The 25,206-nt window shown below is 39.3% G+C and overlaps 1 protein-coding gene and 1 non-coding gene across 3 annotated transcripts in view; one reads left to right on the plus strand and one right to left on the minus strand.

Annotated features, from left to right (window-relative positions):
• The window catches only part of SAMD13 (sterile alpha motif domain containing 13), a 49,381-nt gene extending 27,962 nt beyond the window's left edge, over window positions 1-21,419 (minus strand). Inside the window, exons 1-2 of one of the 2 annotated variants that reach the window (XM_040232448.1) lie at window positions 21,354-21,419; window positions 16,582-16,666 (exon numbers count right to left, since the gene is read on the minus strand). In XM_040232448.1, coding sequence (XP_040088382.1) covers window positions 16,582-16,666; window positions 21,354-21,363 — 95 coding nt within the window. In that variant the 5' untranslated portion in view covers window positions 21,364-21,419. Of the gene's footprint in view, window positions 1-16,581; window positions 16,667-18,056; window positions 18,186-21,353 lie in introns of those variants that run through there. The other variant, XM_040232449.1, reaches the window with a different exon arrangement.
• Window positions 8,850-8,922, plus strand: TRNAY-GUA. Its single transcript has one exon. It is a non-coding gene; the product is annotated as a tRNA-Tyr (tRNA).
• Window positions 21,420-25,206: the final 3,787 nt, after the last annotated feature.

Genomic DNA, 25,206 nt, shown 5'->3' on the forward strand with positions numbered 1-25,206 from the left:
TCATGCTACTCCTTTTATAAAGCTAATTCTCAATGTTACTTGTGTTTCCACTCAGAAACACACTTGAACTTTGTACTATTTTAATCTTTATAACTTACTTTTCAAATTAAATTAACCTACTCTTTGGTCATATCTTAAAACAGCCTTTGGCTAAAAGCAATATAATTTTGATCATAATAAATCAACATTGATCTCTTGGCCTATGGACATAGCTAAGGATGAAGCAACCAAATGAGCTTTCATTTTATCTCTATTTTTTTTTCTCCCTCTCCCTTCATCCTAGCAAGTAGGGATCTGGCTTAAAGACAGCCAGAAAAAGAGAAAGGATGATTCAAAGTTTCCTGACAGGACATTTTTCATTTTTTAATATCCAGCTACGTAAGAGTTGACTGCATTTTACTGCCACATACCCAAGCAACAAAAGTACTGAAAGAGCAAATAGCTCTTCTGTATATTCCAAATTCTTTAGCTTGGCACTCAGGGATTTAATTCAAACATAACTTTCCAGGCTTCTTTCCCGTTCCAAGTTTGTACTGAAATCCAACCAGTCAACATCCTGGACCTTCCCATATCCACAGCTTTGGTTATGCTACTCAAAGCCCTGTTTGTTCAGGTTTTAAGGGTTAGAAGTCTACTTATTTAAAATAGATACTGGTTAAACGTCTCCTTCCTAATAAACCCAATCAATCTTTCATTCCCATCATCAATTACTTTTCACCTGCTCACGATGAGTCTGGCACTTAATAAGGCTTGGGAACTTGCAGTCTAGGGAAAAGGAAAATCTCAAGTCAGCTGCATGATGAAGAATGGTTTTAACACGTTCCCTGCCTTATTACAAAGAGCAGCTAAGGAAGAAGAGGAATGGCTTGATGGAGGGAGGAGGGCAGTGTGAGTCAGGCTGTGTTAGGTGTGTGGAGCCCAGAATCCAGAGCGACACCAGGAGCAGGTCCCAGGAAGAGAGAGGTCAGTCTTCCTGCATCATTTCTTTCCTAAGAGACATATTCCCTCAGGCTCACGCGTTTCCTCTGAAATCACAAGGCACTCTGTCCTTGGCATTCCTCTGCTAGGAATGTCTCCCAGACACCCCACTCCATGTTTCTGAAAACAAATCTGCCTTTTTCCCCACCTGTTCTCAACTTCCTAGCACAAATAAAGACCTCTGACCTGGTGGAAATAAAGACATTCCTCTCAAGAGGACTCCACGCATTTTTGTATTTTATTTGCTATCAGATACAATTCACACCCACATTCACACTATACATAAACGTAGGAATGTTTCACATCCCAGTAAATAATACTAAAGACAACTGCATAGAGACGGCCTGCAGAACTCCCCCTCCAGGCACAGTGGTCACTATTCCAAAGGACTGAATGTGGCTTTAATGCTTTAACAAACTTGGTTTTCCTTAGTAGGAATATCAGTAGCACACCAGAATTTATGTAGAAAGCAGCAACCCTTTGAGCTGCTAATGTATAGAAGATATATAATGCATGTTTGTGAATTGTGCTGATAGGCACTCCTTGTTGTTATCACACTTAAAATATGATGATATGATTAGCTGACTCTATAGTTTTGCTCATCTTTCTCTTTTGAAATGTATATTTCCTTAAGGTAGCTATTTACAATGGACAAATGGTATAACTGAACAGACTCAATCCTTAACCCAAGTTGTCATTTAATTTAAGGGAATAACCAAACATAACCAAACTTTTATCATAAGACAATATGTTAAGACTGAATTGTGTCCCCCTGACCCCCAAAATTCCTATGCTGAAGTCCTAACACTCAGTGTGCTAAGAGTTGGACACGACTGAGCGATTTCACTTTCACTTTCATTTTCATGCATTGGAGAAGGAAATGGCAACCCACTCCAGTATTCTTGCCTGGAGAATCCCAGGGACAGGGGAGCCTGGTGGGCTGCTGTCTGTGGGGTCGCACAGAGTCAGACACGACTGAAGCGACTTAGCAGCAGCAGCAGCAGCCCCCCAAAATTCCTATGCTGAAGTCCTAACCCTCATTGTGGGCTAGGGCTTTTCGGAAACAGGGCAATTAAGGTTAAATGTGGTCATGAGGGTGGGGTCCTAATCCAACAGGATTGGTGGCCTTGTAAGATCTGCACGCATGCAGTGAGGAAAGTCCACCTGAGGACGTACTGAGAAGGGCACCACCTACAAGCCAGGAAGATCGCTTTCTCCAGGACTGAATCAGGCAGCATCCTGAACTTGGGCTTCCCAGCCTCCAGAACTGTGAGAAGTACATTTCTGATGTTTAAGCTATCCAGTCTATGGTATTTTGTTAGGGTATCGAGTGGACTGATAATCATACATCAGAATGAGCAGCCAGCCATAAAATACTAAGGAATTAATTTTAGCATCATTAAGAAAAATAAAACTACCAATTACAAGTATCACTATCAACTACCACATATTCTCTGATTCAAGAATCCATATATACAGCACTCTGACTTATCCTACCAAATATATCCACAGAAGGGTTACGACATCAGATTCTGATTAGAAAGGTCATGTTGCGTGCCTGAATTAGTGGCTCACTTTCCCCCTCTCCTCTCCACTGCCCCCCTCTTTCTCTTTTCTTCTTCCTTCTTTTTTCCTCCTTCCCTCTCTCCCACCCTCCCTTTCTTCCTTTCCTTCTAACTAACTATCTGTTAAGAAGTATTTGGTATTTAGCCACTTAAATGCCTTGGGAGCTTTATTTTATTCTCCCATGTGTTTAGTAGAGTGGAATCTTACATTGTGATCACTCCCTGTTCCAGACTGCTGTTCCCTGGAAAGAACAGCATGCCAGGAACCCTCACTCAGTGTGTTCAGGTAGACTCAAGCAGTACAGTTGTGGGGTCTGGGAAAGGTGGATGAAACCGAACATCCAGGAACTACCTAGGGAGCTGGCTGCAATCTCCTCCTTGCTTTCAAAGAACACACATCTAAGGACTGCTGATTATTTACTTGACAACAGAAAAGGACAGGAATACGAGTAAATGAACAAAAGCTGAAGCCAGTGATCAGATGCACAATTACTTCTAACAGCTTCCTCTTCCTCCTTCCCTAAGGAACTTGGCAGGACTTCCAGGCAAATAAATAAATATCCTGTGAAGTTATTTATTTAACCCTAGATGTGACTGATTCCCTTAGAATTAGATGCCTGACTGATGTGTGGGTTGCTATACACATAAACATCGCTGGATTTTTTTTTATGAGGTAAGTAATGGTAGCTATTGTTATTTTTGTTATATGAAAGTTCTCTTTAATAATTCTACAATGAAGTCAGAGTTTGAAATTTGGCATGTTAGTCACTCAGTTGTGTCCAGCTCTTTGCAACCACATGGACTGTAGCCCACCTGAATTCCTCTGTCCGTGGAATTCTTCAGGCAAGAATACTGGAGTGGGTTGCCATGCCCTTCTCCACGGGATCTTTCCAACCCAGGGATCAAACCCAGGTCTCATGTATTGCAGACAGATTCTGTACCATCTGAGCCACCAGGGAAGCCCTACCTAAAAATTCTAGCAACGCCAATAGAAATTCTAGTAATACCAATAATAATTTCTAACTTTAGTCTAAAATCTTACTTCTATCATTCACTTTCTAATCTTCTAATTCACATTAAGAATGACAACTTCTTTAAATTTAATAATTAGCTTAATATTTAATAGTTAACAGTCCTCAGAGAGGGCTATTTCAAAAGTTAGTATTAATGCACATATGGCCAATTAATTAATGACAAATGAGCCAAGAATATACAAAGGGGAAAAGATAGTCTCTTCAATAAATGGTGATGGAAAAACAAGGGAACGATGTGCAAAAGAATGAAACTGGAACACTACCTTATACCACATAGAAAAATTAATTCAAAATGGATCAAAGATTTGAATGTAAGGCCTGAAACCATAAAGCCTGTAGAAGAAAACATATGTGGCAAGCTCTTTGACATCAGTCTTGGCGATGATTTTTTCTTTTTGGATCTGACTCCAAAAACAGTGGCAACAAAAGCAAAAATAAACAAGTGGGACTAAATTAGACTAACAATCTTCTGCAGAGCAAACAGAACCAACAAAGTGAAAAGGCAACCTACTGAACAGGAAAAAATACTTGCAAATCCAAAGTACATAAAGAATACATATAACTCCACAGCAAAAATAAGTATTAATAAACAATCAAATTTTAAAATGGGCAGAGGATTTGAATAGACTTTTTTTTTCCAAAGAAGATATGCAGATGGCCAACAGGTATATGAAAAGGTGTTCTACACCATTAATCATCAGGGAAATGCAAACCACAACAGCAAGGAAATATCTTATGCCCTTTAGAATGGCCATTATTGGACAAAAACAAGAGATAACAAACGTTGGCAAAGATGTGGAAAAGGGAACCCTTATGCATTGTTGGTAGCATTGTAGTATGGAAAATAGTAGGGAGGTTCCTGAAAAAAATTAAAAACAGAACTACCATACAATTCAGCAATTTTGCTTCTGGGTATCTAACTAAAAGAAAGAAAGACACTGAATCAAAAAGATATAGCTCCCCCACATTCATTACATCACTGTTTACAATAGCCAAGACATGAAAGCAATCTGAGTGTCCATCACTGGAAAATAAAATGTGGTGTGTATATATATATATATATATATATACATACACATAATAGAATAGTATTCAGCCATAAAAAGAAAGTCTTGTCATTTTTGACAATATAAACTGAATGTGAGGGCATTTTAAATGCCCTCTGCAAGTAAAATAAGTCAGACAAAGAAAAATACATAATCTCACTTATATGTGGAATCTAAAAATAAAATATTTTAAAAATGTAAATCCAAAACCATAAATAAAGAGAACAGATTGGTGGCTGCCAGAGGTGAGGGGAGGGGTTGCAAAGCACTAAATGGGTGAAAGTGGTCAAAATGTACAAACTTCCAGTTATAAAATAAGTAATTCATGGGGATGTAACATTCAGCATGGTGACTATAACTAATAATACTGCGCTATATATTCGAAAGTTGTTAAAGATAGTAGATCTTAAAAATTCTTATCAGAAGGAAAAATCTAACTCCGTATATGATTCATGTTAACTACAGTTATCGTGGTGAACATTTGAATTATCATGGTGAATAGTGAATTATTATGTGGTATATCTGAAACTAATAGGTTATATGAAAATTATATCTCAATGTTCAAAAGTTAGTATTTCAATACCAAAGTGAATTTAAAACTTTCCAACATTCATTACTAAGAAAAGTATTCATTATACTACTAATTATAAAAGAAATGTTAGTTCCAAAATTTAGTCTTTGCTTCATAATAAAACAACCAACTGAACACAAAGGCAGAAGAAGATGGGGAGATACATGAGCAAGAAAAGGCATGATTTTAATAAAAAATAGCTTCCTTCAAAGGTTGCCAAACTTTGCTGCTGTGAGCATTCTATTGCAGCAGAGCTTCTCCACTGTGGGGTGAGCGGCTGGTGGTGGTGGGGAGATGAACCACTTGAAAAGCTGCTAACTCACTAAAAGCATCTATTGTGTGTGGGAATATTAGTTCCTCCTCCCTCCTAGGAGAAAAGGAAAAAAGGGAAAAAAGACCAACTGATGAAAAATGGAGTAATAAGACTAAATGGATGGGGAAAAATATTCACATTGTATACTTGTAAGTTGTATAGATATGCACATATATGTGAAACACCTAGAATTTTTTATAATTTATTGAAAATTCTACATGATTAAACATAGATCAATAGTAAGAGTGTCATGTACCAAGGTTTTGATTAATTCAAAACCTGTGATTCTGAAATCCATAAAAAAGAGAACATTATGATCCCATTTGTTCATAAAAGTTTATGTCTCCTTCATATACATTGGGCTTCCTTGGTGGCTCAGACAGTAAAGAATCTGCCTGCAAAGCAAAAGACCTGAGTTCGATCCCTGGGTCGGGAGGATTCCCTGGAGAAGCGAATGGCTACCCACTCCAGTATTCTTGGAGTGGTATCCTGGAGAGTCCTCATGGACAGAGGAGCTTGGCGGGCTACAGTCCATGGGGTCACCAAGCGTGGGATAAGACGGAGTGACTAAGCACAGCACAGCACACATATATATGGATACAGAGAGCGCTATACAGAAACTATCTAGAAGAACATACTCCAAACTATTAAGATGGCTCCCTCTTAGTTATTTAGTTATTTTAAAACTTACTAATCACCATGAATCCACCATGCAAAATAAAAGCTATAATCGTTTTTTTAAAAAACTATAATCTGGACAATGCTTATATCCATCCCATCCCTGCATCCCTGACCTGAGGGAATCATCCTCCCCAACCTCATATTCATTTAACCTTTCTCCCCATGCATGTGTGCAAGAGCTTGTTTTGGCCTTAACCTGTGCAATATTATAGCCTCTAAACACAGGTGGCTGTTGAGCATTAAAAATCCAACTAAGAAATTGGGTTTTTCATTTTAACTAGTTTAAATTTAAAAACTCAACTTAATGTAAATTATTTCTGATCAGCATAACTTCATTGTTTCAGTGTGATAACATTTCCCTTTAACCACTGCATTGCCTAGATACTACTCTGAAGTTCAATCAGATGCAGCTTTCTTCCTCTAGTTTTACACATAAACACATGGCAATCTAGTTGGCCATTGATTCAGGATAAATGATCTTTTCTATGCCCCCATGTAATATCGTAATGTGTTTGATGCAGACAGCACAGGTTATAAGACTCTCTTTGTATGTTGTAATTGATAATTAATAATCTAACAATTTCAATTGTAATAAAATATTTTAGTTAAAAATAAGTATGGATACATTTTAAAATGTAAAAAGGAGGCATACCACTGATGCAGAATCAAAAGGAGATGCAGAAATTAGCACCAGAGTCAGAACAGTAAAGAAAAAAGGAGCCTGACTCAAAGTATGTTGGAAATTTCATGATGAACAGCAATTGCAATTCATTGGAGCAGAGCAAAAGGGAAAAAGCTGTTTGAAAAATGGATAATATTAAGAGACATTTTTAGCAAAGACATGGCGAATTTGGTAACTTGCTTCTCAACAGTCAAAAAGAACTAATAACATTAGTTACCTGTAATCAAAATTCAACATCCAACAAAACATTTTGAAGTGATTTTAAACAGAATCTGAGCTCATAAATTTGTCCAGCTATAAACAACCTGGATTCTAGCACAGAAAAAGAATACAGTTTTTTCAATAGCTATGTTGTTATATTCAGTTTTTAGGATATTATGATAAAATACTAAAAAGGCAGTTCATCAAAAGTGAGACATTTTTCAATCAAGCCATCAAACAATTGCCCAAAGAATGTAAGATCTTTTTAACAGTATCTAAGATCGAAGGCAATGGCACCCCACTCCAGTACTCTTGCCTGGAAAATCCCATGGATGGAGGAGCCTGGTAGGCTGCAGTCCATGGGATCGTGAAGAGTCAGACATGACTGAGAGACTTCACTTTCACTTTTCACTTTCCTGCATTGGAGAAGGAAATGGCAACCCACTCCAGTGTTCTTGCCTGGAGAATCCCAGGGACGGAGGAGCCTGGTGGGCTGCCGTCTATGGGTTCGCACAGAGTTGGACACGACTGAAGCGACTTAGCAGCAGCAGCAGCAAGATCGATTGGTTCAAATTTGGAAAAACACAACTACTTTTCTTTAGCTTTAGACGAGTAGTGCAACATCAAAAGTGAAAAGTGTTAGTCATTCAGTCATGTCTGAGTCTTTGTGACCCCACCGACTGCAACATGCCAGGCTCCTCTGTCCATAGACTTCTCTAGGCAAGAATACTGGAGTGGGTAGCCATTCACTTCTCCAGGGAATTTTCCTGACCCAGGGATCAATCCCGGGTTGCCTGCGTTGCAGGCAGACGCTACCATCTGAGTCACAAGGGGAAGCCCATAGCATCAAAGACCCTGCCAAGTTCATACTTGGAGTCTGCTTTATCTCAGAAGACTTCCAAATTTAAGAAGAAATGTTACCAATTTGTGGCCTGAAAAACTGAATTCTTATTTAAATATTTTTAAATGTTTTATATTTGTTGAAGAATAACTTCAGCTAGATTTGAAAAAATTAAATCCTATCCTGGTAGATGGTACTTCAGCCACACTAAGTTTAAAAAAATCTGGTTTTAATATACTTTTAAAACAGGAGACATATTTCATTGCTTCATTCTACTGTATGATACACATGTTCAGTTTTTTGAAGCAGACTCCTGACAAGTGTCAAGAATGCCATTGTTAAATCATTCCATAAATATTTGTAAATGCCACAGATCAATGCCAAACAACGGAACTCTTAAAAGAAATAGAGCACATTTAAAGATCTGTGTTCTTTGCCAATACTTGTTAAGTCATAGAAGAAGTATAAAAGACTTATTGTATTGTTAAGTCCAACTCAAGATTTCATTAAAACAAAAAATGCTTTCCCAATATTCAATAATTAAAGACAAAAAATGGCAGAGAAATTTATATTTTCACATTGATATATCAGATTACATGTAAATGAGATTAATTTGAAGCTCCTGAAAAAGAAAAAAAAGGAAATGCTGATAACCTAGGTAAAGAGGCACAAAATTTTGTGTTGAAATTGAAACTTTTCAGAGTACAATAAAAATAATTTCACACATGTTTCTAACATAAATCAATTTTAAGAGAAATTTGAAGGATGATTTATTGGATAAATTTATATGTCTTATAAATTTATTTAATACACTTTTGAATTTAATGCTAACAATATGATTTTTTTGAGTATCAGCAAATTTATTTAACTTAGTTTTGAAACTGATATGCTATTGCTTCCAAGTCAAATCAAATCTACAAAAGAAGAACCAGGAACTTCCCTGGTGGTCCAGTGGCTAAGACTTCCTGCCCGTAATGCAGGGGGCCCAGGTTCGATCCCTGGTCAGGGAACTAGATCCCACATGCCACAACTAAGACCTGGTGCAGCCAAGTAAATGAACAAAAAGTAAATATATAAAAAAAGAAGAACCAGTTGTGTCAATGTACACGAATGTATTAAAGGAAAATAATTTTTGGTACTTGATTCATTTATAAAAACTTTTAAGAAGTATTTGGGTATGTGATTCTACTTTTTCAATCACAAATTTTATGAAATCTAATAGAGATCAAATATTTATAATAAAATTTTTGCATCCAAACTGAGACATACTATAAGTGTAAAATATATAGTGGACTGATATAATTTAACACAAAAATATAAACTATCTCATTAATAATGTGCTATATTGATTACATTTAAAAATGATAATATCCTGGGTATTTTCAGTCAAATATAAACTATATTAAAATTAATTTCATCTGTTTAAATATAACCACCAGAAAATGTTAAATTACATCTACGGCTCAAATGTCATTTCTAGTATATATCTGGCACTAGCATATATCCACGGAGAGGGCAATGGCCCCCCACTCCAGTACTCTTGCCTGGAAAATCCCGTGGACGGAGGAGTCTGGTAGGCTGCCATTCATGGGGTCACTAAGAGTCAGACACGACTGAGTGATTTCACTTTCACTTTTCACTTTCATGCATTGGAGAAGGAAATGGCAACCCACTCCAGGGTTCTTACCTGGAGGATCCCAGGGACGGGGGAACCTGGTGGGCTGCTGTCTATGGGGTCGCACAGAGTCGGACACGACTGAAGCAACTTAGCAGCAGCAGCATATATCCAGAAACGGAATTGTTGAGTTATGAAATATTTTATGATTCAACACTGGAAAATAATGCCAAATTGTTTTCCAAAGCCACTGGACATTAGCATCAACATTACCAGAGAACATGTTAAAACACGAGTTCCCAGGCCCTTGAGATGTACCGAACAGAAACTCTGGAGGTGTGGCCCCGCTGCCTGTATTTTAACATGCCCTCCAAGTGATACAAATTCACTTTGAGAAACACTGCCTAGCGTGACTTAGAACTGACTTCTAATATATCTTATACTTAGAAGAAATATGCCATTTTGAAAAGGGAAGTCCTGTCTTTGTTAAGTTATGGTCATAGTATTGAATGTTTCCATCATTTACAAATCTTGGGTACTTAGGCTTCTATAGCCCCCTGGGAGTGAGAGCTGTGCCTCTGGTGAAAGAGACTGAAAGCTACCTTTGACAACCTAGTCACCCCAGTGCAGAAGAAAGGGCTCAGGCTTCAAAGCCAGACTGTAAACCTAAATACCAACATCAGGACTTACAAGCAGTGAACTCTTAGAAGGTCTTTTACCTCCTGGAGCTTTGGTTTTCTCCACTATAAAATGGGAATTATAGCACAAACCTCAAAATATGGTTGTGAGGATTAACAAGGCTCACACAAAGTGCTAGACACAGAGAAAGGACTCCATAAATAATAGCCTTGTAAAACTAAAGCTCTGAGCAGTAGCACATGGCCAGTGAATAAGGTCATTATCCTAGGCTTCTTTGGAAATGATCCTTTGGGAAGTATATTGTCTAATAAAGCGACTATATTTTCCATGCCTGGAAAACAAAATGGAAGCAACTGTGACCCCAATTTGAGCAGATCTCAGAGAGAACCCTAAGACTCTATATTTTTGGGATTCAGTATTATAATCTAACTCTATCTTGGCCAACAGGTTAGCCAATAGCCACTTGTTATATAAACTGAGACTGCTATTTCTGATCAAGGTGGAGTAATGGGGCCCAGAACTACCCTTCTGCCTAAAACAACTAAAAAAATAGACAAGATGTATGAAACTGGCACTCAAAGCATTGGACACAGGCAATAAAGAATAGTGGTCCCTGAAGGATGGGAAACAAGCACGGGAGCCCTAGCCACTTACTGCCTGAAGAGAGATTTTAGGCTGTGCCCGGGTGCAGAGTTCCAGAGAGGAGAGAGCTACAGAGAGAGGACTCTGGAGATGTGTAGAGGTTTCCCTTCAAGTGCTCAGCGGAGTACTGATTATCATACACACGCGGAAATAAGCTGGGGAAAGAATCATGACAAAGAATTAGAGACAAAAATCCTTAGAGATCACACAGAGTTGGGAACAGTGTTTGTTTCTATCTTCCAGAGAGGAATATCGCATCATTCAGGAGTATTGGTTAGAGCAGAAATGTGGGTCTTACGTCAATAAAAGGGGGAAGAAAAGGGGTAAATACAGCTCTAGTCCTGACTAACAATACTTATTAATAAAATAAGGCTTAAAAGGATCAATTGCTTGTTTCCAACTAATTTAAGCACATCCCAGGACGAAGATCTGGAATATTTGCAGGAATACAAAATTATCCAACATTCAACAAGGCCAAATTCAAAACACCTAACTTCCAATAAAGAATTACCAAGCATGCAAAGAAGCAGAAAATTATGACCCACAGTGAAAAGAAAAACCAATCAACTAAAACTGACTGAGAAGTGACAGAATTAGTAGACAAGGACATTGAAACAATTTTATGACTATATTTCATATGTTCAGAAGCTAGAGGGAAGGATATGTAAAGTGAAGACATGAAAGATTTAAAAAGACCAAGCTGAACTTCTAGAGATGAACACTTGTTTGAAATGAAAAATGCATTGGGTGGGATTAACAAGAGATTATACATTCCAGAAGAAAAGATTAGTGAACTTGAAGGAAAAGCAATAGAAACTATCCAAAAATGAAACACAGAAAAAAGACTGGAAAAAAGTTAACAGGGTGTCAGTGAATTGTAGGGCAATATCAAGTGATCAAATAAACCTAGAGCTATAACTGGAGTCCCCAAAGGAGAAGTGGAGAAGGACCAAAGAAAATTTAAAAAATAACAGTGAAAATTTTCCCTAGCAATCCCACTGCTGGGCATACACACTGAGGAAACCAGAATTGAAAGAGACACATGTACCCCAGTGTTCATCGCAGCACTGTTTACAATAGCCAGGACATGGAAGCAACCTAGATGTCCATTGGCAGACGAATGGATAAGAAAGCTGTGGTACATAGACATGATGAAATATTACTCAGCTATTAAAAAGAATGCATTTGAATCAGTTCTAATGAGGTGGATGAAACTGGAGCCTATTATACAGAACGAAGTAAGTCAGAAAGAAAAACACCAATACAGTATATTAACGCATATATATGGAATTTAGAAAGATGGTAACGATGACCCTATATGCAAGACAGCAAAAGAGACACAGATGTAAAGAACAGACTGTTGGACTCTGTGGGAGAAGGTAAGAGTGGGATGATTTGAGAGAGTAGCATTGAAACATGTATATTATCATATGTGAAATAGATTGCCAGACCCGGTTCAATGCATGAGACAGGGTGCTCAGGGCTGGTCCACTGGGATGACCCTGAGAAATGGGATAGGGAGGGAGGTGGGAGGGAGGGTCAGGATGGGGAACACATGTACACCCATGGCTGATTCGTGTGAATGTATAGCAAAATCACCACAATATTGTAACGTAATTAGCCTCCAATTAAAATAAAAAGAAAAAAATAAAATTAAAAAAAAGAAATTTCCAAACTTGATGAAAACTAAACCCATAGATTCCCCCTCCCAAAAAACAAACTTTAAACACAAGAAAGATGAATAAAACTACACTGAGTCTCATAATCAAATTGCTCACCAATCAATGACACAGAGAAAAATTTTAAAGCAGACTGAAAAGAAAGACAAGAAAAAAAGTAAAAATGTTTTTCTTGTCTTAAGATTGGGAACAAAATTAGGATGTCTAATCTCACCACTGCTATTCAACTTTTTACTGGAGGTCTTATTCAGTGCAATAAAGTAAGAAAAAGAAAGGTATCCACAGTGGGAAAGAAAAAGTAAAACTGTCTTTATTCACAAGACATAGCTGTCTATGTTAAATATCTGATAGAATCTATGAAAAAGCCATTAGAAGTAATAAGTGAGTTTAGCAAGGTTGTAGGATACAATATCAATATAAAAAAACCTACCATATTTCTTTATACTAGCAATAAACAATTAGAAATTTAAATTTAAAAAGCATTATCAATAACGGGGCTTCTCTGGTGACTCAGTGTTAAAGAATCTACTGCTAATGCAGGAGATGCAAGTTCAATCCCCAGGTCTGGAAGATCTCATAGAGAAGGAAATGGCAACCTCCTGCAGTATTCTTGCTTGGGAAATCCCATGGACAGAGAAGCCTGGTGGGCCACAGTCCATGGGATCACAGAAGAGTCAGACAGGACTTAGCAACTAAACAACAACAACCATTAATAATAGTATAAAAATATGAAATATGGAGGGATATAGCTGACAAAATATGTGCAAGACCTGAACACTGAAAACCATGAAACATTGCTGAGAGAAATTAAAGAGGACCTAAGTAATGGATCAAAATGCTGTGTTAATGAGTTGGAAGACACAATATTGTTAAGATGTCAATTCTCCTTAAATTGATCTATAATTCAATGCAATGCCAGTAAAATGACCAGCAGGCATTTTTTTTGGTAGAAATTTACAAGCTGATTTACATGGAAAAGCAAAGGACCTAAGAGTGCCAAAACAAGTTCCAAAAAGATCAAAGTTGAATGGATAATACTACCTGATTTCAAGATTTACCATAAAGGTATAGTTATCCAAAGAGTGTTGCATTGGCATAAATATATACAAACTATCAATGGAATAAAACAGAGTTCAGAACTAGATCTACAGATATATGATCAGTTATTTTTTCAACAAAGTTGCAGAGATAGTTCAGCAAATGGTGCTGGAACAATTGGATATCCAAAGGCAAAAAAACCAACCACCGAAACCACTATCAACAGTAAGACTTTAATCCTTATTCCACATCATATACAAAAATTAACTCAAAAATTATAGTCCCAAAAGAAAACATAAGAGAAAATCTTTGTGACCTTGAGCGAGGCAAATGTTTCTTAGATAAGTGACACTAAAAGCACTATCCATAAAATAAAAAATTTATAAACTGGACTTCATCAAAATTTAAAACTTCTGCACTTTGAAAGGCACTGTAGAGAGAATGAAAAAACAAATTACATACAACAAGAAAATATTTTCAAATCATGTATATAACAAAGGACTTGTATCCTGAATATGTAAAAATTCTACATAATAATATATTAAAAAACCAGCCCAATAAAAAGATGGGCAAAAGATCTGAACAATACTGAAGAAGATCTATAGATAAAACAAGCACATAAAAAAAAAAATCTCAACATCCTCAGTCATTACAGAAATGAAAATTAAAACCATACCTAATAACCAAGGAAAGAACTGTAAAACATTGATAAAGGAAATTGAAAATGATTCAAAGTAATGGAAAGATATACCATGCTCTTGGATTGGAAGAATTAATGTTGTTAAAATGGTCATACTACACAAAGCAACCTTCAGATTAAAAAACAAAACAAAGCCCACCTAATGAAATGAAGAAGACTGATCACACCAAGTTCCTGAGGATACAGAACAATTGGAGTGCTCACACACTGCTGGTGGGAATGTAAAATGGCACAACTAGTTCAGAAAACAGTTTGGCAATTTCTTACAAAGTTTAGCATACACCTACCACATGGCCTTCCCTGGTGGCTCAGACGGTAAAGCATCCGTCTACCATGCGGGAGACCCAGGTTTGATCCCTGGGTCGGGAAGATCCGCTGGAGAAGGAAATGGCAATCCACTCCAGTACTATTGCCTGGAAAATCTCATGGACAGAGGAGCCTGGTAGACTACAGTCCATGGGGTCACAAAGAGTCGGACATGACTGAGCGACTTCACTTACTTACCAGATGGCCCAGTCACTTCACTCCTAGATACTTATCCAAGAAAAATGTCTATGTTCACACACACACCTGTACACAAGTGACCGAGGCAGTTCAGTTGTAATCCCTAATAAATGGGAACAACCCAAAAGTCTATGAACAAGTGGGTGGACAAACAATGAACAAAGCGTTGCATATCCATACAATAAAACATTGCTTAGTAATAAAAATCAATGAACTATTGATACATATTATAACATAAACGAATCCTAAATTAATTATTCTGGGAGAAAGAAACCAGACCCCTACCCTCCCCCTAAAAAAGTATATTCTGAATAATTCCATTTATATAAAATTCTAGGAAAAATAAACTAATCTTCAGTGAGAGACTACCAGTGTTGCCTGGGGAATATGAGGGCAGAAAAGGGCAGGAAGGAGAGATTATAAAGGTTTATGAGGAACCTGTGGGGATGATGGATATGTTTGTTATCTTAATTTTGGTAATGGTTTCATGGGTGTATACAAATGTCAGAGCTTATCACATTTTATACTTTAAACACATGCAGTTTACTATATGGCAATCATATTTCAATGAAGCTGTTAACTTTTAAAATTGATTTAAATTGAATAAAATTAAAAGTTCAGTTCATCAGTTACATTAGTCACATTTCAAGTTTTTAATTGCCACATGCAGCTCGTGGCTACCATGGTGGACAGTATCTGTGTAGGACATTTTCAACACTGCTCAGGGTACTATTGGAAGCAGTTGGTCTAACCGACACATTAAAAAAAGCATCTGTTTCTTTCATTCCTCCTCCATCTACTTTCCCCAAACTTCAAACATGGGATCAAACAAGGAAGCATGGCATTGATACATAAATTACAGGAGAAAAATTTAAAGCAGATTTTATTAAGTTTAATGTAACTTTAATATAAAAGACACCTTCTATTCATAAACATATATAGCATACTATTTTTTCATTTAGTTATCACAGCTTCTACAGATTACATTAGCTTCTTCCGAAGCTCAAGTTGAAGGAGATTTTAAACTAAAATGACAGGGAAAAAATGAAACAGACAATACTGTCTCGGAGCATACTTCTTCCTTGTAAGCAATGTGGTTAGAGCCAAAATATAACTCCTAGAATAAATATTTTTTCATATACTTACAGATATTTTATGTCTAAAATATGTAGCATGTTTCAGAATACACGACTTAATGCAATTAAATTTTCCTATTTAAAAGTATCAAGCATATAACTCACAATAAATATAATCAGATGTTTCAACTGTAAGAGCAGATGTAAAAAAGAGACTTTGGTATATACAGAAATGTTTCACATTCAAGAAACAGTTTATAAAATGAGGACAGAGAAGTTGTTAAACTTAGTATTCTTACTGACACTTTTTTCCTTTCCTTCCTATAGCTTTCATTTTTGAGATGGGTGGTTTTATTAAAAAAAAACTCAATCTCTCTTTTCTGTTCCCCCTCACGCACGCATACACACACACACACACACTGCACCCCCGCTCCATACCCCTTGTAGCCCACGGACTTGGGAGGCAGAGTCTATGTTTGCTCTGTGTTTTTGTTTCAATATTCAGAATTCAGGGCTGGAATCTTCAACCTTCCCTGTTTTAAAGCCTGGTACACTAACCCTTTATGCACTTTGATGTCTGAGTCATCTCTTAGAAATGGAATACAGAAAAAGGCAATTGAGGCTGGGGGGAGAGGGGAAGCTGGTCGCTAGTGTAGACCAATCAACCAAGACAACCCCCACAGTTGTATTGTAGTAGATAAGCAAGAAGTATAAAAATAGAACCCAAGTCCCTCTGTTGTTTGCAGAAGCAGAACTCACAAGCCAGTTTCACTTACTTTTTTACACCGACAGAGCCATTTTCCTTGTTTTCCATGTCAACAGATAGCATGGGGAGGCTGCAGGGTTCCTTTACTTCAGCAACTAATCAATAAGGGAGAAAAGCTCGTGTTTAATTCTTTGAAAGTGAGAGAAGAATATATATTCTGAATCGGAAACATAATGGTCCCTTTTACAGCCTCACACCAATTCACGTATATGTTTGCTTAAATCTCCAGTTCCCTCAGCGATTGGAGAGATGTGATTAAACCTAAAGAATTGGAGGAGACAGATTGGGGTGCTTTCATCTGTGCTGGCACTCCCTGCCTCGACAATAAGCATTTGCAAAGGAAATTGAATCCTTGTTCAAAACAAGTGCTGTGTGAACTGGCACAGCTTCTCCCAGTGCCAAGCTCTCACTTAAGACACTGCAACTCATAAATGAGTCAAAGTCGACAAAAACAATCCCCCTTTTCCTCCCCTTTCCACCTCGGGCTGTGATTTCTTTTTTTCTTACTGTATTTTTTTTTTTCTGTCCACTCCCACTTCTCCTCAATTTTTTCACTGCGATGCAAAAGAGCACTTAAAGCTTTTGTCAGCAAATATTCCCCTACCTCATATATTCTCAATGAAAACCTTAAAAACCTGTCTGTGAGATGGCCATGCTCTGGTAAAGCTGGAAGCTCAGGAAAATGTCAGATAGCCCTTAACACAGAAAGGTGCTGCTGGTGTGTGTGTGTGTGTGTGTGTGTGTGTGTGTGAGTGTGTGTGTAAGAGAGGGTAGGTAGCTCATTAGATTTATGTAAAAATCATCAAAACATTCAAGGAGATATAGTAGCATCCATCACTTTGTCTTTTTGTTTAGTAGGAAGAACACACAAAAATAAAATCCTTCTACAATTAATATGCAATTAGCAAGATGAAAAAGCTACGAACAAAACTGCTGGAAAAAAAAAAAACTAGTTCTGAAATGTGCTTGTTCTTCTACAGCTGAAGCCATAAATTAAATACATTTCCTCTCAAATCACTTTATACTTCGGCACTTCTTCCCTAGGGATTACTCTGACATGACATGTGCATCACTTAGTATATCACAAGATTTTATCACTGTTACAGAAGTAGATGATTAACAAATAATACTGTAAGTGTGGGATAATCTTCACTGCTGACATACACACACACACACACACACACACACACAAACTTCCAGTCACTACACCACTTAGATCATTCATAGAGAAATCCAACATTTAATATACATCTAGATATTAACATACATCCACACACCGTTACAGAGTAGACAGAAGATAGTGCTGATTGCTCCATGCCAAAAGAATGATTTCACTTCAGTTGGAAACTGTTACACATTCACCATTTTCTAAGCATCTCAGAAACAAAACAAAACAAAACACACAATGATACTCTGCAACACCACACTACATAGTCTTATTATTATTATTTTCTTTTCTTGTGGAAGAGTAAAAAGAAAACCTACCTAGAAGCAACTAAAACATGTCATTTTTTATAGGCTTATCAAGAACAGCCAAAGAAACCCCAATGTTTTCTTTCACAAAGTAGGCTGGCAAAGGAATTCAATAAGGAGGTACAATTTGACACAGTGAAATAAAACCAGGCTGGCTCTCAGCCAACATGACGTTAGGAATCGCACACAAGCTGCACCAACTGCCTTCTGGTTCATGGCTGACTTTTTAAAGCTACAGTGTGCCTGTTCACTTTTGCTAACTACCTTCAACACAATTAGTGGAAGTGAATGAATCACAAGTCCCCACGCTGCAGAATTCTCCCTGCACCTGTCTTGATCAAAGGAAAACAAACTGTATCCAGAGGCTATTATTTTCTCCCTCTCCTTCCTTGTTTCTGCATCATATTTCTTAGCTGTTTTGAGCAAGAATGCCATGTGTCAAACTATCTTTTTTTTCCCTTGTGGGAGAAAAAATAAGAGAAAGTCCAGTGCCTATGGGCTATATTCAGTGAACACTCAGAAGCTGTAGTCCTGTGTTACTCATTTGCTGACAAAGTTCCCAGGGCTGGCTTTCAAGCTCTTTGTGAGAATAAGGAAAGCACTGCCCAGCAGAAAATCCTTTTACTTCATTATGCAGGAAGTAACATATTTCAGAGAGGATGCAAAGGAGATGACCAGATCGCCTGAGAACGCCCACATTCTTTAATTTTGGCCTTCATCCTACCAGATGAAGTCAGCCAAAAACTCAAAATAAAACAAACTTTATTCTACAAAAGAAAAACAATTCGTCTGGGAGGTTTCATTTTACCAGATTTTCCCCAGTTGCGTAAAGAGCATAATTCAACAAATTCAACATTTCTTTTCTATGAGCACCTGCTACTATATTAATTACATATGAAAAAGAAGAGTTGTGCCAACCTCCAAATTCATAGTATCTTCCACCATCCTAAGTCCCAGTTCAGGAAAGGGGAAGGTGGAATAAAGGCCAGGCATGATCTTTTGATTAAGTTACCTTGATCAGTCTTACAGTTCTCTTGCTTGATTGGGAACTACTGCTCAAGGGAAACATTCCCATTCCACAAACATACTGTATATAACTAGAAACATAAACGGTTGTCATTGAAATAAACAATCAATATTTGCACACTTTTAGGTCAAGATGTCAACAAAATCTCTCAAGGTAGGGCAGAAGGATCCTAGAAAAAGTCATTTCCTGCTGTAATACTGTATTGACTGGGCAGAATTGAGGAGAAAGCTGCTAGTCTCTCTTTTCTTTAGCAATTTTTAAGGGTATTAGACAATCAGCAACTATGATCTAAATTTGCAATCTGAATTTCAAAGTCAATTTTCTTCCCCTTACTTATTGCAGGAATGGTATTAGAAATTTTCAACTTCTTGGAAGATCATCGCTGAGAAAAATTTCAAATGCTCTCTCTGTACATCTTTGCCATTGCCCCCTTGAAAGAGGAAATAATAATAATTTAGGGAAGACTTCTAAATATTCTTTTATTTTTGAGTACTATTTTTTGAGCACAGCTCAAACAAGTGTTTTTTTTTTTTTCTTGGTTTGTTTTATCACCAATGATCAAAATGATGAACTCTTCTGGAGACAGAGGACTCTTTCACCAACAGATTCCATAATGCTTTTGAACTTGATCTGAGGTGTCTAAACTGTTTTCCAGCTAAATTCAAATGGAAGGGGGCTGGGCTGTGAGTCCTGGGGGCAAGGGATAGAGAAGAGAGTACCCTGACGGCACCGTCATGGCACTGCTTAGAACAATATTAGGTTCAGCCCACCACTCTTGAAAGAAGAGAGGCAAAGCAAGTGTAGTTATACTGACTCTCATCAGACACCCTCACAGGAGAAAGGATTTTATTTCTCCAAGAATTTCCTCCTACGTATAGAAGAGGGCATCCCTTACTGTCTTCCCTGTTGTGATAAAAATTTGCTTGTTAGACAAGGGTGTGGGTTTCAGAAGGTGTTGTGAAAAATCAATCCCATTTTATAAAAAATGAGCCACATATCCTGACAACAGGAGGTTTCATTCATCAGCTAATTTCTAATTTTGGAGTAAACTGACATTTGTGGGTATAAGCATCTATACTAGTACTCAACCACTTCCTCCTCACTCCCTCCAACAAAGTGATATTAACCCTCTTCTCTGCTAATAAAAATTAAGTGTATTTGTGTGTAGTGTGGTGCCTGGTGTGTGTGTAGGGCATAGCATAAATGCAGTATGTGTGATAAGCGTATGCTGTGTAATATGTGTGGGTGTTGTACCTGTGGTATATGTGTGTGTGGGGGGTGTGCGTAGTGTCGTGGTATTCTTGTATTTGCAGAATGTGCAGTATGCATTGTGTTTGTCTGTGTGTGTAAGAGGAGTGAGAGAGAGAGATACAAACCAACAAGACCCTCTAATCCAGGATATCATGGGATGTACTAAAGTAACTTCAGAGGTCCTCGTGCTGAGATTCCGGAGCAGTACTTTCGGGGACACTTGGAAATGGGCTCAGATAGGAAGGGAGATGGGTCAGGAAGGATGGGAAACTGGTGCCTCAATCGGCTTCTTTTATTGATCTCTCATCCCCCAGTGAGCAAGCACCCTCCCGGGGGAACCATCCGCCCTGCCTTGCCTCCAGGTATCCGCCCGCAGGCGTCTCCAGCCCGGATCTCCGAGCGCAGACCTGGGTACACAGCGCTGCAGAAGTCATCTCAAGAAGTCGCCGAAGGGCAGGGCCGAGCTCAGCAGGGCCCTAGAGGGTCTGTAGGGGAAACTGAGGAGGGCCTGGAGAGGGGGCTGTGGGGGCAGAACATAGGGCAGGAGAGGGGATGCCGGAGACTCTTGAATCAGCGGTCACGTCCTACAGCCAAACGACTCGCTTGTGGCAGTGGTGACAGAGGGGAAAGTTTCTGGCTAAGATTTTCAAGAAGAAATCATTTGTCTTTGGGACTGGGGGCTCCCCAGGGGAACTCATCTTTGGAAAGGGAGTAGGGAGGTGTGGCGCTCGGTAAGCGCCCAGCCGAGCCTTGCCATCTCCTGGTCCCCTCCTGCTAGCTCCGCCCTGCAGCCCCCGGGGAGCCGCAGCGCTCCACGGGGCCGGGCACGCTTCTGCCCCCACTTCTACTCCGGGGTGACAGATAACACACTCGGGGGGTACAACAAGCTGCAGGAGCACCGGACACACAGCAGAGACGAGGGAGGGCAGGGCAGTTTTTCTCGTGGCTTTCTTCGTTTCCTTCCATCCTGGACAAGGGGGGGTAAGACGGGCGCGAATCCCAGTGCCCTTGTAGCACGAGCGATCACTTACCTCCCCGCATGGCCAGCGCCGGGAGGCTTTCCCCGGTGCAGAGCTCGCCGGCCGCCACGCGCCCAGCCCCAGTGCACCCCGCCGGGCGCGCGGGGCACGCCGGGACTTGTAGTCTCCGCCCTCGGGGCGAGGGTCCGAGGGCTGGGTCGGCGAGGAAGCTGAGAAGCCCGGGAGGGAAGGGATAGGGCCGGGGAACTAAGAAGGTAAAGGGAGGACATTTGCAAAAACTTAAAACTTTCTGGGAGCTGGAAGTGTGAAACACTCCGAGAGAGGTTTTTAAACAGGGAGTTTTCAGGCTAATACCATTTTCTTCCTGTCTTATTCGCACGTGGCAATTCTGATGAAGTTTTGAGCTGGGGTTTGGCAGTTATGACAAGCAGAGATTTCCTCGGGCCAAGTCCACATTAGAGTGTTACTTCTTTCACCCAAACATACAAGTGGCGTCCTCTGCTTGGAACACCTATTGTGTGGCTCACTCAGTTGAAGCCCTGGGCATGCAAAGGGAGAGTGAATAATTGCCCATTACATTTGGAGAGCACTTTACAAAGCACTTTTTACTGACTTAGTTCATTTTATCAGAACCAGAAAGCAACACGGATACTCGGAGGAAAGCTAAAAAATGCAAGGAGTCTTTTGTATTGGCACTTCCGGAGGTTGGGGGTCCCTCCACCCTTCGTCCTCCCCCTCCCACCCTTCGCCCTCACGCCTCCCACCCCGATCCCCCAGCACAATTCTTTTTTTCCTCCACCCATTTTCTTAGCAGCTGGGAAGAGAGCGTAGGGAGGAGGGCTGTGTCGGATGTGGTGGGCGCAGTGAAAGAGGGGAGCCTGCTGTGAAGGACTTCCTTGAAAGAGCTGATAATAAATCTTTACTAAATATGGAAATAAGTGAAACCAAAAGAAGAACCTATGGATTGGAAGAATGAAGGGGGAAGGAAAAGGCAGGTGGCACAGAGGCAGAGACTGAATAGGAGGTAGTGATTAGGCTAGAGACAATATGAGAAAGTTGTATCCAAAAAATTAAAATGAAAAGGAAAAAAAAAAGCAAAATCGGATTTTTTAGAAGCCAGATAGACCTAGAATCTTGCTGTTGTCCCTATGGAGCTAGTTCTGTGACCTTAGGGAAGTTGTTTAACCTCCCCAAACTTCTTTTTCATCTTTAAAATTTAAATAATAATAATTCCTACTATGAATAATGAATCATTCCTATCTTGTCATGTGGCTGTGCAGACTAAAAGTGAGAAGCATTTAGTATAATGCCTGGCATATAATGAACACTCAATTAAACATTATAATTGAATGCTTATAATATGCCAAGTACTGTGTGTGTGTGTGTGTGTGTGTGTACGTGCGTGCTTAGTTGCTCAGCCATGTCCAACTCTTTGTGTCCCCATGAACTGTAGCTGGTCAGTCTCCTCTGTCCATGGGACTTTCCAGGCAAGAGTACTGGAGTGGGTTGCCATTTCCAACTCCACGGAATCTTCCTGACCCACATCTCCTGCATTGCAGGCTAATTCTTTACCACTGAGCTGCCAGGGAAGTTCCTAAAGCTAAGTATAAATAATATTATTAATAGATATTAATAGTGTCTGGAGAAACTCCTTTTGTGGATGTATCAAAAGATAAATTAGCGTAGAAGTACTAGTTAGGAGGCTGTGACGATATTCTAAGTTATAGGTGATGAGAGTTTGAACTAGTGATAAAAAAGGAAGCAAATATGAGACACCTCAGGGGGCAAATTGACAGAATGGTACAATCAACTGGATTTAGGAGTGAGGAGTAGGAGACAAAGATGGTTGTCCTTTCTAGATTAAGTGGATGATGTCATGGTTGTCCTTTCTAGACTAAGTGGATGATGTCATTCACATAAATAGGTACAACTGATGGAATAACAGGTTTTGGAAGATGACTGATTTTGGACACGTATAACTGGAGGCTTTCTGTGTCTCAGTGACAGAGTGGCAGTTGGAAGTGTGACTTTGGATACCATGAGTAGAAACAGAACTCTGAGACTTAGTTGAAGATCATGTGGAGAGGAAAAAGGTCAGCAGAGGAGGGCAGGGAGAGGGGAGGAGTGAGACTATGACACCAGGCAGGAAATGGAGCAGGGGCAAGGGAAAGGTGAAGGAAAGAGAAGTGAGGAGGAGCTTGTCAAAGGCCACTGGACTTACCGATCCAGATCTCTCGGGAGGAAAGTACCTCCAGGAGTTGGTTTGGAAATTCACCAGAGTGATCTTGCTTGTTGCAGTGATTGTAGGTAGGGAACTACCGGAAGAGATTTGTTTGGCACAGTGACACTGTGTATCTTGCAATGCCCAAGACAGTCCTGCTCAGCAAAGAACTGTCCCACGTCCTGTGTGAATTGATTGTCCTGCTGCTCATTTGTGTAGATGAAAAAGCTGTTTATATTTATGTGAGTCTAGAATCTATTTTATATATAGACATAAACTGGTTTTCACATGGTGAAATGACAATGCCATTCCTGGACTTAGAATCAGCAACGCAGTTCATTTTGTGCTCTCCATTTCATGATGGTTCTACAGATGGATGCAAGCAGCGGATTGCCTCATTGGTTCTTTTAGTTTAGGGCTACCTGAGCAGTTCCACATTGAATCATATGTTTATATTTTAGTCAATCTAATCACACTAGGACCACAGCCTTGTCTAACTCAAGGAAACCAAGCCATGCCTGCAGGGCAACCCAAGATGGGCGGGTCATGGTGGAGAGGTCTGACAGAATGTGGTCCACTGGAGAAGGGAATGGCAAGCCACTTCAGTATTCTTGCCTTGAGAACCCCATGAACAGTATGAAAAGGCAAAATGATAGGATACCAAAAGAGGAACTCCCCAGGTCATTAGGTGCCCAGTATGCTACTGGAGATCAGTGGAGAAATAACTCTAGAAAGAATGAAGGGATGGAGCCAAAGCAAAAACAATACCCAGCTGTGGATGTAACTGGTGATAGAAGCAAGATCCAATGCTGTAAAGAGCAATATTGCATAGGAACCTGGAATGTCAGGTCCATGAATCAAGGCAAATTGGAAGTGGTCAAACAAGAGATGGCAAGAGTGAACGTCAACATTCTAGGAATCAGCGAACTAACACGGACTGGAATGGGTGAATTTAACTCAGATGACCATTATATCTACTACTGCAGGCAGGAATCCCTTAGAAGAAATGGAGTAGCCATCATGGTCAACAAAAGAGTCTGAAATGCAGTACTTGGATGCAATCTCGAAAACAACAGAGTGATCTCTGTTCGTCTCCAAGGCAAACCATTCAATATCACAGTTATCCAAGTCTATGCCCCAACCAGTAACGCTGAAGAAACTGAAGTTGAATGGTTTTATGAAGACCTACAAGACCTTTTAGAACTAACACCCAAAAAAGCTGTCCTTTTCATTATAGAGGACTGGAATGCAAAAGTAGGAAGTCAAGAAACACCTGGAGTAACAGGCAAATTTGGCCTTGGAATGCGGAATGAGGCAGGGCAAAGACTAATAGAGTTTTGCCAAGAAAATGCACTGGTCATAGCAAACACCCTCTTCCAACAACACAAGAGAAGACTCTACACATGGACATCACCAGATGGTCAACACCGAAATCAGATTGATTATATTATCTGCAGCCAAAGATGGAGAAGCTCTATAGAGTCAACAAAAATAAGACCAGGAGCTGACTGTGGCTCAGATCATTAACTCCTTATTACCAAATTCAGACTCAAATTGAAGAAAGTAGGGAAAACTGCTAGACCATTCCGGTATGACCTAAATCAAATCCCTTATGATTATACAGTGGAAGTGAGACATAGATTTAAGGGCCTAGATCTGGTAGATAGAGTGCCTGATGAACTA

This window comes from Oryx dammah, unplaced genomic scaffold (genome assembly GCF_014754425.2).
Source record: "Oryx dammah isolate SB20612 unplaced genomic scaffold, SCBI_Odam_1.1 HiC_scaffold_28, whole genome shotgun sequence".
NCBI lineage: Eukaryota > Metazoa > Chordata > Mammalia > Artiodactyla > Bovidae > Oryx > Oryx dammah.